The 13,712-nt window shown below is 44.0% G+C and overlaps 1 protein-coding gene across 12 annotated transcripts in view; it reads right to left on the reverse strand.

Annotated features, from left to right (window-relative positions):
• Positions 1-13,712, reverse strand: part of JADE1 (jade family PHD finger 1) — a 319,869-nt gene that overhangs the window by 24,183 nt on the left and 281,974 nt on the right. For all 12 annotated transcript variants that reach the window (XM_042983907.1, XM_042983908.1, XM_042983917.1 and 9 more), the window contains 3 exons: positions 6,519-6,604; positions 3,354-3,511; positions 1,257-1,444 (listed from right to left, as the gene is read on the reverse strand). In XM_042983907.1, coding sequence (XP_042839841.1) covers positions 1,257-1,444; positions 3,354-3,511; positions 6,519-6,604 — 432 coding nt within the window. The remainder of the gene's footprint in view (positions 1-1,256; positions 1,445-3,353; positions 3,512-6,518; positions 6,605-13,712) is intronic.

Raw genomic sequence — 13,712 nt, forward strand, 5'->3', positions numbered from 1 at the left:
ACACTGGTCTTTACACAGCTACTACAAACCACAACTTTATAATCTTTGAAGCTGGAACTGAATGGTATTCTGTCCAAGGGAGCTCTGAACACTTACGAACAGACTGTGTAAAAGAGCCTCCTGGCTTGCTAATACCCTGGCTACTGAAACCTAAAAGCAGGGACCTTTGGAGATGGTGATATACTCTGTCAAACAACTTTCCCAGCTCAGTCTGCACTACTGCTCCCATGCCACAGGCTGGTGAGCAGCATGGCAGCAAAACAAACAACTGGTATGTGCCAGGCCCTGTGCTAGGTTCAGCGACTAACTGATACAACACAAAAACAGTCTTTGTCCCTCAGGGCTTTCAAATCTACCATCGAATACTCTGTAAATATCTACTGTGTGCCAGACAGCCACCAAACACCTCTCTCCCACCCAGGTCCCACAGCACAAGTTCTAATTAATCCTTGCAGTCTCTCACACAGAGCCCAGACTTGACCTCAGTGGTCCTGCTCATCACGACACTTCAGGAAGCCCTTGGCAATCAGAGGTGGCATGTGAGATGAAACCCATGTGCCATCCTGGTCTTGACACTGGGACGTGCCAGCATATGAGGTACAGAAGCTCCAAGCTGTACACATACACAAAAAGATCAATTTATAGAAAATAAACCATAATGGGCAAAGCGCTCAACTAAGGCGGGGGCTTCACGGAAGGAGAGCCCGGACAGAGGTGAACAGGGAAAGGGAAAAGCACTCCAGGTTTGGAGGACTCAAGGAGAATCACGGAAGTGAGAAACACAAGAGGTGTGTTAGAAAACAGTGAGCCTGGCTAGAGTGGAGTTTAATATGAGAAACAATAGGCCAGAGCTGAGGAAAGGATCTGAATGACATTGAGGTGGGAGGGGGCGGGGAACACAGCAGGAAACTTTGTAGACCAGACCCTCCTGTCATCTTGGGGAAGTCACTTCATTTCTCTGGGCTTCAGTTCCCTTGAGGTAAATAAGTGAGGGGGTGGATCAGGGCAGAGATGGGGAATCCTGCCTCCACACCCACGGACAACATCCCTCATCAATCCCACCACTCTGTCTACCAGCCGCCCACAGACATGTGCCATAGCCAGACAAGCTGATCTCCAAAAAAGAGCCCACGATTCTGAGACTAAAGCTATGATGAAGCTGCCTTCAACAGGATATGAGCTTCTACTACTCACCCAGATGTCTAAAATTCTTCTCATCATTCATTAATAAAACAATACAACCCATGGTCTCTCACCCATCTCCTTAAATTCCTCATTGGTCAGTTCCAGCCATGCAGCATCCATGTCGTTGAGGTCGTAACGACACACACTGTCAGCCAGCGTCCGGATATCAACATAGCCCAACTCTGGAGGCTCGGAGCCCGGTGAGACAATGTATTTCTTGGGCCTGATGAACATGAGGGATTTCTCTTCAGACACGACCCTAGTTAACAAGAAAACAAGGCAGCCACGTTACCCTTCCTGCCACATGAAAGGAATTCATCACAAGGCCCAAAGCTTGCTTCCACTTCCAATGCCCTAAACCCCAGGTTCTCACCAGACAAATTGGCTTAAAACGTCACTGCTAATTAACATCACTGTTAATAAAACTAAGTAGAAGTATCATTTAAGCCCCCAAAATGGAAAAAGATACAAGTGAAAAAACACTAAAAAGTCCTCAAAACCAGCTTTACCAGCTTTTTCCAACTGGCTTCCCAGGATCCCACATGCCCTGAGCCTTCATCTAGGACAGCAGTTGCTCTGCTGGCAACACCTCAACACCAACCTAACTTTCGAGAGTTTAGGATAAAATCACTTTCCACCAATCAGGCCTGACCACCCTGCTGAAGGCCCAGCACTAGGTTCAGGCAGGACAATGCATGGCAGAACACCGCAGAGCCAAGGGGACAAACCCATCACCTCTAATCTGAAAAATAAAACTAGGCCTTGTCCATTACTAATCAGTCTAAGAATCTAAGAGGCCTAGCCAAGTGGGGGACTCTCCCAACATACACTCAGGATCTCCTTATAACTGCCAACCTCCCCCAACCTGTTAACACCCACAGAAGAGCTTTCCACCATACCCCACTCAAAAGAAATGACACAAGACCCAATCACCCCCAACATGGAATGAAGGGCTTTCTCTTCCTAAAGACAAAGGCCCAGCATCAGAGCCCCACACGCCCACCACATCAGCAAGCTGTCCAAGGAGTGTCCAAAGTATTTTCATCAACCTTACAATTACCAGAGCGATTTTATCTATGTGACACTCAGGCAAACCAAAGGTTGTTATTTCTCCTACTCAACTAAGAGCAAGGTTTTAACTAAAAACTCCAGAAGCTGTGGTACCACATATTTCTCTGATGCTGGGCTCCTCTATCCGCGCCCCCCTCCACCCCTCCCAAAAAAAAAGATTCATAGAGGAATTCCTGGACTGGGACTGCCAGCACTCAAACAGTCGGGATTGTGCCCCAGACGCAGATTCTAAGGCAAATGCAGTGTTTACCTTGCAGAGCCCAGTTTAACATTCCACTCCACGGGCCAGAAGTCCAGCCTACAGGGGCATCTGATTGGTCATTTAAGCCTGCATATTTATGTGGACATTTGTCACAGATCCAAAACAATGATCATCAGCAACAGTGAATGAGTCCACTTCACAAGGCAGGCAGCTGAGTGACAACACAGCAGAGAAACCAGGTGCTAGTTAAGCACAGAGGCCCTGAATCCTCTCTCCCTGTGAGGAACCTCCAGTCAGCTGAGCAAGACAGCGAAGAAATGAGCAAACTGGTCCTTTATGCAGAGGGAAGTCATCAAGGACCCGGACCCTCAACACCCTTAAGAGGAAAAGTACTTTGTAAGCAAATCCAAAGGAAGCCCAGCAAGAACAACTGGGCAAAGTCCAGCCATAGGAGAATTCATCAAATATAGCCCTCCCCTTAAGCTCCCCTTCCACCTAACCCTGACCTGGCAGGCCTCCTCTCCAGAGGTGCAGTCAATCCCCACAATATCCAAGAAGCCGGGCCCTCACTCCTCTCCAGAGTGAAGACGATCTGGGGGTAGGTGAGGGACAAGTGGAGGAATAAAAGTTTTCCCTCCCCCAATCAGTTCCCAAAATGTCTTGGAATTTGCCCTCCTCTCATGAAAGTGCAGCCAGCACCTTCCCAAGACAGCTGGAATGTGTAGTCTGGAGGCCCATGGTCCTCAAAAATCACTACTCTATGGACCTAAAACGTGTTTCTCCACATTTCTATTGCCACTTGAGGCCTCATCATTTCACTAACTGAAACACTGCTCTTCTCAGGCACCTGGATGTCAGGGCAGAAAAGCAACGGCAGGTGGAGAGGCACGTCTACCTGGCCACAGGCTGAGGGATGGTCCCAGGGCTCACAGGCACCTGGACTCCTTTCTCCCACTCCTGTCTCCAGGGATCTGCCAACACATAGTACTCATCTGGGTTCAGCTGATAGGAGTCATGCAACTTCATAGCGGTGATCAGGTCTGTCCTAAACACCTGGAAAGAGAGAGAAAGGGTCACTGACATTTGATACTTGCATTTTTATTCAGAGTGCTGGCAGCTGCAGGGTAACCATGGAGCTGCTGCGTAATAAGGTCACTGTATCAGCAGAGACCCAGTCTGACCGACGACCGGAAGCCCTCAGTGGGCCACAGCCTTGGCCTCTCAGGCTTGGGGGCAGCATGGCTCACACTACCCTCTCACTTCCTCATCAACTCCACAAGCCTGAGGTGTCTCTGACAAGCAACAGAGAAACCTCGTTGTCCTCCCCTGAGAAATCTCATGAACTCTCAATTCCAAAGACTGCTGCTGAAAACACACACCTAAAAAATCTGTGGAAGGAGGTATTTCACTCAAGGATGCTCTTTTGGTAGATGTTTAAGAAATAAAACTCCACTAACCACTTAACACTTCAAGCCAAAACCTAGAACCACCAGGGCCTCCTCTTCTATACTCAGACTGCAGCCACCCAGCTCCTGCCCCCCAGGACACTAGGGCTTATGGCAAGGTGGCTGGGGAGTCAGGCCCTGGTTGGCAGGTGCCAACGCAGAAGTACAGGCTAGAAAAATATGGGAGAGAATTGGGGACAGACCAATGGGGTCAAGTCAGAAAGGGGGCTTGTAAAGAACATGTTTACACACCTTTACCTGATGTAACTTCTACAAAGGAAGCAACATTAGTGGGGAAAGCAGAGGAGGGAAGGAGAGTAAAAGAAAGACGTAAGCAAGCTACTATACTCTCTCTTCACCTGGCCAAAATCAGACCCACAAAACTCAAAAGTATCGCTGTACTGAGGGAGCAAAGTGGCACCCGCATGCCCGCTCCTCCTGACTGGGGACACGGCAGGAGCACAGCCACGGCCTCGTCCTCCATCCTCAGTCCACTGGTGTCTCAGGGCTACATAAGGAAGCTCCAACCCTGGCATCAGCACCAGCCCAAAGTTGTATTTGGCACGAAGCAAGCCTGCATCCGTAAGCTACACTCTGTTTACACAAGTCACAATGCTGAACTCTCTCTTCTTGGGACAGTGAGTTCTTTCTTACGCTGCTAAGCACAGTTCACATTATATGCCTGCTAATAGGTCCATTTGTTTTTCCTGGTGGCTTTTCAGACTGGTGATCACTTTAATAAACTTCACCATAGTCAGACCACCGTCTGAGGCAGTGTCTGAATAAAAAGGCCATTTCTCCAGGCTGCCATCTCTCAACACCGACTTTTCACCAGTATGCCATTTCTTGTTTCTAACGTTCCAGAAAAAAGGAAGAACCTGGCTGTGCAGCCTCCACAAAAGCACAACTAAGATCAGGTTCCCTGACAGCCCTGAGCCACCTGACACACTGGTCTGCACAGGACCTTGATCATCCGTGGCCTCCTCACCCCCAAAGAGGAAAAGTCCTTGAAAACAAAAATCACAGGAAGCAAGTCAGTTAAAACACACATTCCAACTACAACTTACAAGTAATAAATAAGGGAGTTTGCCAAAGAAGGAAAAATGAAACTGAAGCAACAGGATGAGAACAGGATGGCCCACCATTCCTTTACTAAAAGACTCAGAGGAGGACGCCAAAAACTGAAAGAGATGCCCTAAATGAATTTCCAAGCCTCTGGCAGAGTTCAGAGTTAGTGCTAACCTAAATATAAAGTAGTCTGAACTAACTGCTGAACTCAGAGAACTTTAGAAAAAAAATCAGAAACAAAACCGGGGTCAGGGACAAGACCAGTGCCATCCATGCTGCTCAGCCTCATCTCACTGCCTGGTGCTCAGCACGCCCAGTACCAGCATACCTATTCGAGTCACCCTGTATTTTTACCCTCAAGTGACAGTACAGTGGTTGTGGAGGCAGCACAGAGAATTGAAGAAATAAAGGCAGGCAGAGCCACTCCAATACCTCAGAAAAGGAGGGGAGCACTGCAGGTTCAAAATGACAAAGGCCTGGAATAATCAAGGCAATAAAATGGCCACCTGCCCATGAAGGTTTGATCTAATGTCTCCTGGGATGACTTTCTGCAATTTTAAAGGATATAAAGTACATTTCCTCATGGAGAATGTTATTCCACAACTAAAAATTCCTACACTGCTCAACACAGTGTCCCCCAACACTCCCATTACAGTCAGAGAAAATGAAGTACCTGGTGGAATGCAGGCCTCTGCTCTGAAGCTACAGGATGAGGTGGTCTTTGGAGTCATCCCGTGAAAGACGCAGCACAAAACAAGGGGCTGAACCAAAGGCTCTCTTCCCCACAACCTGCCCACCTGAAAACCATGACAAACTAAAATGCCCTTTCTTCAATCATTTAAATCCTCAGAGCCTGGCAGAGGTTGTCAAAGAAAACCTATCTTAGGACTGGTAGAAGGCCCTAATCAACAAAGGCCAGCAGAGAAATGCACCTAAAAGCAATTGTAAATAAAGAGACAATAGAGAACAGGTAGGTAGGTAGGTAGGTAGGTAGGTAGGTAGGTAGGCAGGCAGACAGATAACAAAACGTGGGGGAGTAGGGAAATAGAAGAAACAAATTGAAAAAGGGGGAAAAGCCTTAAGCGTAATCGCCAAAACAAAACTCCCAGAATTACAATGGGTTGTTGCCAAATAAGCCACAAATTCATGGCCAAAACTAACTTGAGGCTGGCAGTGACTGGCAGCAGCCGAACCCGCTGATCTCCTGGCCAGAGGAAAAGTTGTTGGGAGCCAGCGAAGATGAAACAGAAAAGGAAAAAAAGAATATAATTAATAGTAATAGCTAACATTTACTACTGAGCACTTTTAAGTGCTTAGTATGTATTAATGTCTGTGTATTAACCCACTTAATCCTCACAAGAATCCTCTGAGGCAAACACCTGTGTTATCCCCATCTTACAAATTTGGAAACTGAGGCACAAAGAAGTTAGATAACTTGCCCATGATTGCAGAGAGGCATCGATTTCAACCAACCAGGTGTGTGCCAATCATATGTTCTCATGCACACATGTAGGACATGCACAATCACACCATCACTCAGGAAATACCTCTGAAGGTTTTCGATCTTCATGTCTGGAGCACGAACCTCTCCTGTGCTGAGATCGGGAATTCTGTGACCAAGTAGTTGAGAGGCCTAAAGACAAATAAATATCCAAAGAGGAACAATTAAGAGCACACAAATCACTGTGCGTTCACAGGGATTTTTTAAACCAAATTTGGCAAGGCTCACCTCAGCACCTCCCCCATGACTCGATGCTCCTCCAATCCCAGTACTTACTTAAACCACTCACTTTCCAGAGCAGGCCTAACAAGCTTGCTCTGGTTCTCACTGTGTATCACAGGTACAGCCCACAGGAGGGAAGGCCTTTTAAGAGCATCATGCATGTGGAGCCTTCATCTGTAAGCCTGCATTTCTTATGAGGTTCAAAGTCTCACGTTGGTAAATACAAATTGAGAAACATTGGAGTTTTCAGTAAACTTTTCTAAATGCTAAGATCATTATGTTCAATCCTAATGCCACCCGCCAAAACTTAAAAAGAAAAAATCTTGACTCCACAAATATAAAAATTTAGCATGCCCTAGAACAGGAAAGTTCCAAGACTGCAATAGACTAGGGGCTATGGCCAAATAACCTTAAAATTGCCTACTCCCCTTTCCCAAGAAATGGCCAACTGGTTCTTTTCTGTGCATTTCTTCCACATTTCTAAATAACTAATGGTCTGTTATCCAGCATCTCCCCCACCAAGCCACAAAATCTGGAAACCCTACCAGGGCACCCATGTCCCCTAACTGCCTCCATGTCTGAGTTCCTCTCAGGCCCCGAAGACCTCTCTATAGCAACAACTCCATCCTGCTTCAGATGCTCCCTCCACCCAGGTGGCAATTCTCTTGCCTGGTGTCCACTTTGTCTTCTATGCATCCCGTAAATATTAGTGTTCCTCCTTCCTGTTCCGAGTGCTCTCCCCAAGGAGCACTCACCCCTGCCCTCTCACTCAGTCTTATCCAGTACGCCCAGGAAACTGTCAGACTTGCATTCCCACACTCACCTCCGTCCCAAGCTCCAGGTCCACGTTCACTTTCAGATAAGACATAAAGCTCCGGGTTCCTTAGAATCAGCCAACTCAGCGTGACAAAAACTGGACTCAACATTTTGCCCAAACCTCTTACTCCTCTTGTGTTTCTACTTTGATGAATACCACTATCATTTCTATTAGAATTCAGAAACCTAAGAGTTATCCTAGACTCTCCTCACTCAGGACACATCCAATCAATGGCCAACTTATATTCAATGCAACTACCCAATACCTCAGAATCCCAGCCTCTTTTCTCACCACCTCCACCTCTGCCTCCTGTCACTTGTTTTATGGTCAACTGCAGTGGCCTCCTGTTTGTGGGTACCAGATCACCACCAGAGCTCCCAAACATCCCTCACAACCACCTGCAGTGGGTGTCTAACTACCTACTCACCTCTACCCTGAACACACACTGTACTGTTTCCCAGAAATTAACAACCCCCTCACCCTGCAAATAAAAGCCCGAGCCTGAGGGAGTTGCGTTCTACCAGCAAAACCACTTGCCACTCAAACAGGAAGCTCTTATCTCCATGGATTCCAGAGACAAGGAACAAGAGAATCAAAGCACCCTTAAGACCTTGGAGACATCAAGAAATAGATTCTGTACATAAGCCTATCATCAGATTTGCAATGACCAAAACTAAACGAGATTTCCAAACTCCTCTCTGACAGGGAAGATGTGGGCACTACCCCTGATCACCAGTTCTGAAGGCTGCTACTGGGTCAACTGACTGTTGTTAGGTTAGCAGAATTAGATTTCCTACAGGTGGTCCTACCATACTGTTCAGTAAATACTTTAGAAAAACTCTTCCTTAAAAAAAAAAAAAAAAAAAGTATACCTCTTTAGACTCCAATGAGTAAGAATGTTTCACTCCCACACTGAAAGAAAGATTCTGGGCACAAACAGGGGTGCGAACCCAACTTGCAGAAGTTCTAAATCTGGTCATCAGTGGAAAAAGGAAAGGCAGAAGCCAAGTGAGGAACCTGGAGAGAAAGGCAGGTGGCTTCCATTGTTAAGCCCCTTTTCACCATCTGGTACTGCAGGCCACCCTCCGGCCAGCCCACAGGCTGGAAGAGACAAGGAAGAGTGATAGCAACTCTAGAAAGATGCCCAGGGGTTGGAGAAAGATGCAGGGAAGAAAAGGCATAGGCCCTTTCCTTTGAGTTACTATGAGAAGGGTTACAAATGATAAGAAAACTAGAAATTTTAAAAGAAATCACTCCACTGCTATACTTTAAAAATGAACATGGAGTGAGGGGAAATGAGTCTTACAGTCAAATACTTACACAGTTAAAGCAGAAACGGCAAACTTGCTCATTTTTAGTTTTTGTGACACTCTTGCCTCTTCTAGGGGATCTGTCAGAGCCCCTCCCAGGTAGTTGCCAAGGTTCCCAGGAAGTGTACAGCTTTGCTAGCCAAGAACACACTCCAAGTAATGGCAGTCACTTAGAAATTTTTCTAGGGCTGTTTCTATATTCTTGAAAAAATAGTCTGTGCCACATTTGCTTTCAAAATCATGTACCCAAAGATGCTACAAAATTGGGTATCTGATAGTCTTATTATCCAAGAGAAACTCTGGTCTACCCAGAAATAATCTGTTTCTCTTCCTTTTAATTTACCTAATGAAAAAAGAAGAGAAAACATAATCTATTACACGCACTTTGCAGAAAGGGAAAGACTAGGGAAAAGGTAAAATTTCAATTATAACTGACAAAATGGAGGTTTATAAATAAAAGTCAAAAACCAGTAATCAACCAAATATCTACCAACAAAATGAATGAGTGAACAGTGGTATCCGTACAATTTATTATCCAAATTACGGTATATCCATACAATGGAGTATTACCCAGCAATAAAAAAAATGAGATGTTGATACATGTAACATGAATTAACTTTGGAATAAATGTAGAAAGAATCCAGACAAAAAGAGTACATACTGCATTATTCCATTTACATAAAACTCTGGAAGACAGAAACTAATCTGTAAAAACAGAAAGTAGATCAGAGGTTGACTAGGGAAAAAAGAGGGAAGGATTATCTTGAATGTAATGATTTCAAGGGTATAAACATTTCAAAATGTATCAAAGTGTATACTTTAAATGTATGCACAAAAAAAAAAAGGGATGATTTTCTATCATCCAGTAACAGTAAAGGAAAAGATAATGCTCCATTTTACTTTACACAGGTGGTTGTACATAAAACCTAGATTTCCCTGCTGAACCAGGTGAGAATCTGACGAGAGAACTAGAAGGCCCTTCCATGTCCAGCAGCGGTATTTGTTCCTGGTGATCTCTGTCTGGTTTATTTGCTTTCAAGCACTGTGTCAAGAGACATCAGGGACAAGACACAGATGGCTATTTACAACATACACCACAACTAAGTTGGTGTGTGTTGTGCACACAGCAGATTCTCAAAAAAATTTTAAGAGGAAAAAAATATAATGTTGCTGAGGACAAACAGTCATGCTCAGTAAGAATCACCACCACTGTTAACTCAAGAATTGAAGGTGACAAGCACCAAGAATATACCCATTTTACCTATTAGAAGATACACTTTAAAAAAGAAAAAAAAAAAAGATATGCTTTTGTGCTCTAGGAAAACGAGGTCATGGAAAATAATACATTTAAAGACAGCTTAGTGGGGCCACTGCTTCCTGATGGGAATGCACTGACATCTACATTCACAGAAAGTCTACAGGCAAAAGACTAAAGTCTTATAATATCACACCACTTCTCCCTACAGCCATGCTCTCTCCAGGCATCTCCCACGTGGTCAAGAAGCTCCCAGAATATTATCCAAACAAAATAATTTTTGCATCCCCTTTAAATTAAAAAAAAAAAAAGTTATGTAGTGGGGGAGCTTGGGTGACTCAGTCAGTTAAGCATCTGACTCTTGGTTTTGGCTCAGGTCAAGATCTCACGTTTGTGATATCAAGCCGCAAGTCAGGCTCTGCGCTGTCACTGCAGAGCCTGCTTGGGATTCTGTCTCCCTCTCTCTCTGCCCCTCCCCTGCTCACGTGACTGTCTCTCAAAATAAATAAATAAGCATTTTTTTAACGTTAAAAAAAAAAGGTTATAAAGCTTTTTTTTGAAAGTATGTTGGATGAAAACAAACAAAACAAATTAAACCAGAACTGAGAGTATTTCAAATACCACAAGGAACAGGAGATAGTGACGTATGCTACAGCAAAACACTAGCCAATTTTAAGTTCTTAAAAACCATGCACTACGATTACACTTGGTTGGTGCTGCATTTTGTTTTTATTTTCAGAATGTTAATAACATTTAATGGCAAACAGCTAAAACTATACCAAGTAAAATTCTTTATTTTGTTACTTTCAGGAGAGGAGCTGGGAACTCTAAAAATTTGACAGTGATGTCTAAAAAATTATTTTATTGGCCACAAAGATAGGATTTCCTAAAGTCCACCTAAGTGAATTTAAAAATTCTGCACATGTACACAGTTTAAGAACAATTCTCTATTAAAAAAAAAAAACACAAAACAATTCTTATTAAACACTGAAAAGAATGAATAGAGAGAAAATATCTTGTTTTGTTTTCGTATCCCCAAACTCCCATTAAAACAGAAGTTTGTGGAGTTTAACAATACAAGTTATAAAAGGTTCATAGATCATAGCATCATGAGCATGGATCTTGTACATGCACAGAGCATTCTGAATCCTGCTTTCTGGTCCTACTAGGCAGGTATCTTGAACACTCACCTTTGAAATTAAAAATAGCCATGCTTCTTGCCCTAGATCTAAAATAAGGAAAAACCTCAAGAGTAAATCTACTACACACTGCCCACATTGGTAACTCATGTGTGATAAGCCAGGGTGCATAGTGCATGAAAGGTTCAGAAATTACAATGAATGGTGGTCTGGGTTCATACCACCACAAAATGCAAACTGTGAAGGAACCTCATCACTATTAAATGGCAATCTTCTGTCTCAAACACTACTTCTAGACACCAAATACCACACTGGTGTCTTCAGGATGTTAAACCACCTTAACAAAGTAAGGCACTTAGGACCAGCAAGTATTAAGTCTAGCAGGCCAGCTGGTGTCACAAAAGTGTCACAGACACTTGGGTGTCACAGACCCAAGATACACACCTATGCATTATTTCAAGGCTAGGGACAGCCCCGTGCAAGTAAAGCAGTGCTACGGAAACTGCCACCACAAAGTAAGCAATTTAATGTAGTTTATTAGCTTTTTGCTTTAATTGCATGATAGAAGACAAGCCTCTAATACGATTGCTGTTTTATCATGAGCTGACCCTATACTTCCCACAATTCCTCCGTCCCAGCATAGCTTTGCTCCATGGTCCAACTCACTTCCACCTTCCAAAGTACAAAAACTTAATGCATATATTCAAAAAACTGGCTCAGGAATATTTCAACGTAAATATACTTGGGTTTTCAACCAACTGACATACAAATGTTTCAGTTACCCAGCACTCCTGCCAACATCCAAATCCAATGGCTACAGAAGACTAGTCCATGGACTAGATCATTTTGTGCTAATTGCTCCTCAAACCCAAGAGGATGCTTGCTCTACCTGTCAATGTCAAAGCCAAGCCACTGTCAGGTTTGAAAAGGGGCAAAGCCATCTCTGTGTGCCTTAAGGAGACACACAGTACATATTTTGAAATATTTGAGCCTAAATCCCTACATTTCAAAAATGCCTACACAACTCCTTGGTGTCTCAAGATGCAACTGATGGAGGAAAAAGAACAAATTAAAAGCATAGGCGGGGTGCCTGGGTGGGTCAGTCGGTTAAGCATCTACCTCTTGATTTTGGCTCAGGTCATGATCTCAGTTCATGAGATCGAGCCCAAGTCTCTCTTTCCCTAGATTCACTCTCTCCTCTCTCTGCCCTGCTTGTGCTCACTCTCCTTCTCTCTCAAAACAAATAAACGTTTCAAAAATTAAAAAAAAAAAAAAGTATAGTCAAATAAGAAATGTAAGTGGAAGCAGAGTTAACTTTTATGCAAAAGAGAAACCACCAAAGACCTGCATGAAGGTAAACAAGCACAGCCAACTGAATTAAGAAAATGAAGACAGGGGCGCCAGGGTGGTTAAGTGTCCAACTTCGGCTCAGGTCACAATCTCACTCACGGTCCATGAGTTCGAGCCTTACGTTGGGCTAGGTGCTGGTAGCTGAGCCTAGAGCCTGCTTCGGATTCTGTGTTTCCCTCTCTCTCTGCCCCTCCCCCACTCGCACTCTTGTCTCTCTCTCAAAACTAAAGAAACATTTTTTAAAAAATGAGGGGTGCCTGGGTGGCTCAGTTGGTTAAGCGTCCGACTTCTGCCCAGGTCATGATCTCACGGTTCATGGGTTCGAGCCCCACACTGGGCTCTGTGCTGACAGCTCAGAGCCTGGAGCCTGTTTCAGATTCTGTGCCTCCCTCTCTCTCTGCCCCTCCCCCATTCATGCTCTGTCTCCCTCTGTCTCAAAAATAAACATTAAAAAAAAATTTTTTAATTAAAAAAAAATGAAGGCAAATTATCAAAAAATATAAGGGAACTCATTAAATGCAGTGAGACATAAAGAGGTACAAAGCAGAAAGTATGTTTAATCCACTAAAAATTGTGGTGTCTCTTCACTGTTTATCTGTAAGCTGGAGAGCACCCAGAAAAACTGAAGTCCTCTCATAACTTTGTTTACCACTCATCAACCTGCATTAATTACCACGTGCAAAATTAGTAGATTTGAACTGTACTCAGATCTCTTTTCTGCCCATTCATCATCACAGGTAATGGAGCAGAGCTCAATTGGGTAAATGGAAGAGACGGAAATGTTTCAAGGCCAATACAGGTGTGGTAACTGGGCAGCCAAGGAGGGTCCCCAAAGGTACCTGGTTCCAGACCCCCAGCAACACACCAGGCCTTCCCACAGGGAAGTCAACACAGCCCTGAAATTAGGAAATTCAACCAGAAAAGGAAGCCCTGCTTCACAACTTCAGGGAAAACTTTAAAGTACATTTCTCTCATTATTTCTAAAAAAACTTTTTAATTTCCCTCTGGGCCTTTGACAGGCACATTTAAAAACACCCAAAAAAACCTCCCCAAAACATCATTTTCATTTGGCTCCCCCTTATCTGAGCCAAAGATCCCATATTTTGGAAGAAAAAACAAAATGTGCCAAATGGACAGTATTAAGTAA

The sequence above is a fragment of the Panthera tigris genome, chromosome B1 (assembly GCF_018350195.1).
Source record: "Panthera tigris isolate Pti1 chromosome B1, P.tigris_Pti1_mat1.1, whole genome shotgun sequence".
NCBI lineage: Eukaryota > Metazoa > Chordata > Mammalia > Carnivora > Felidae > Panthera > Panthera tigris.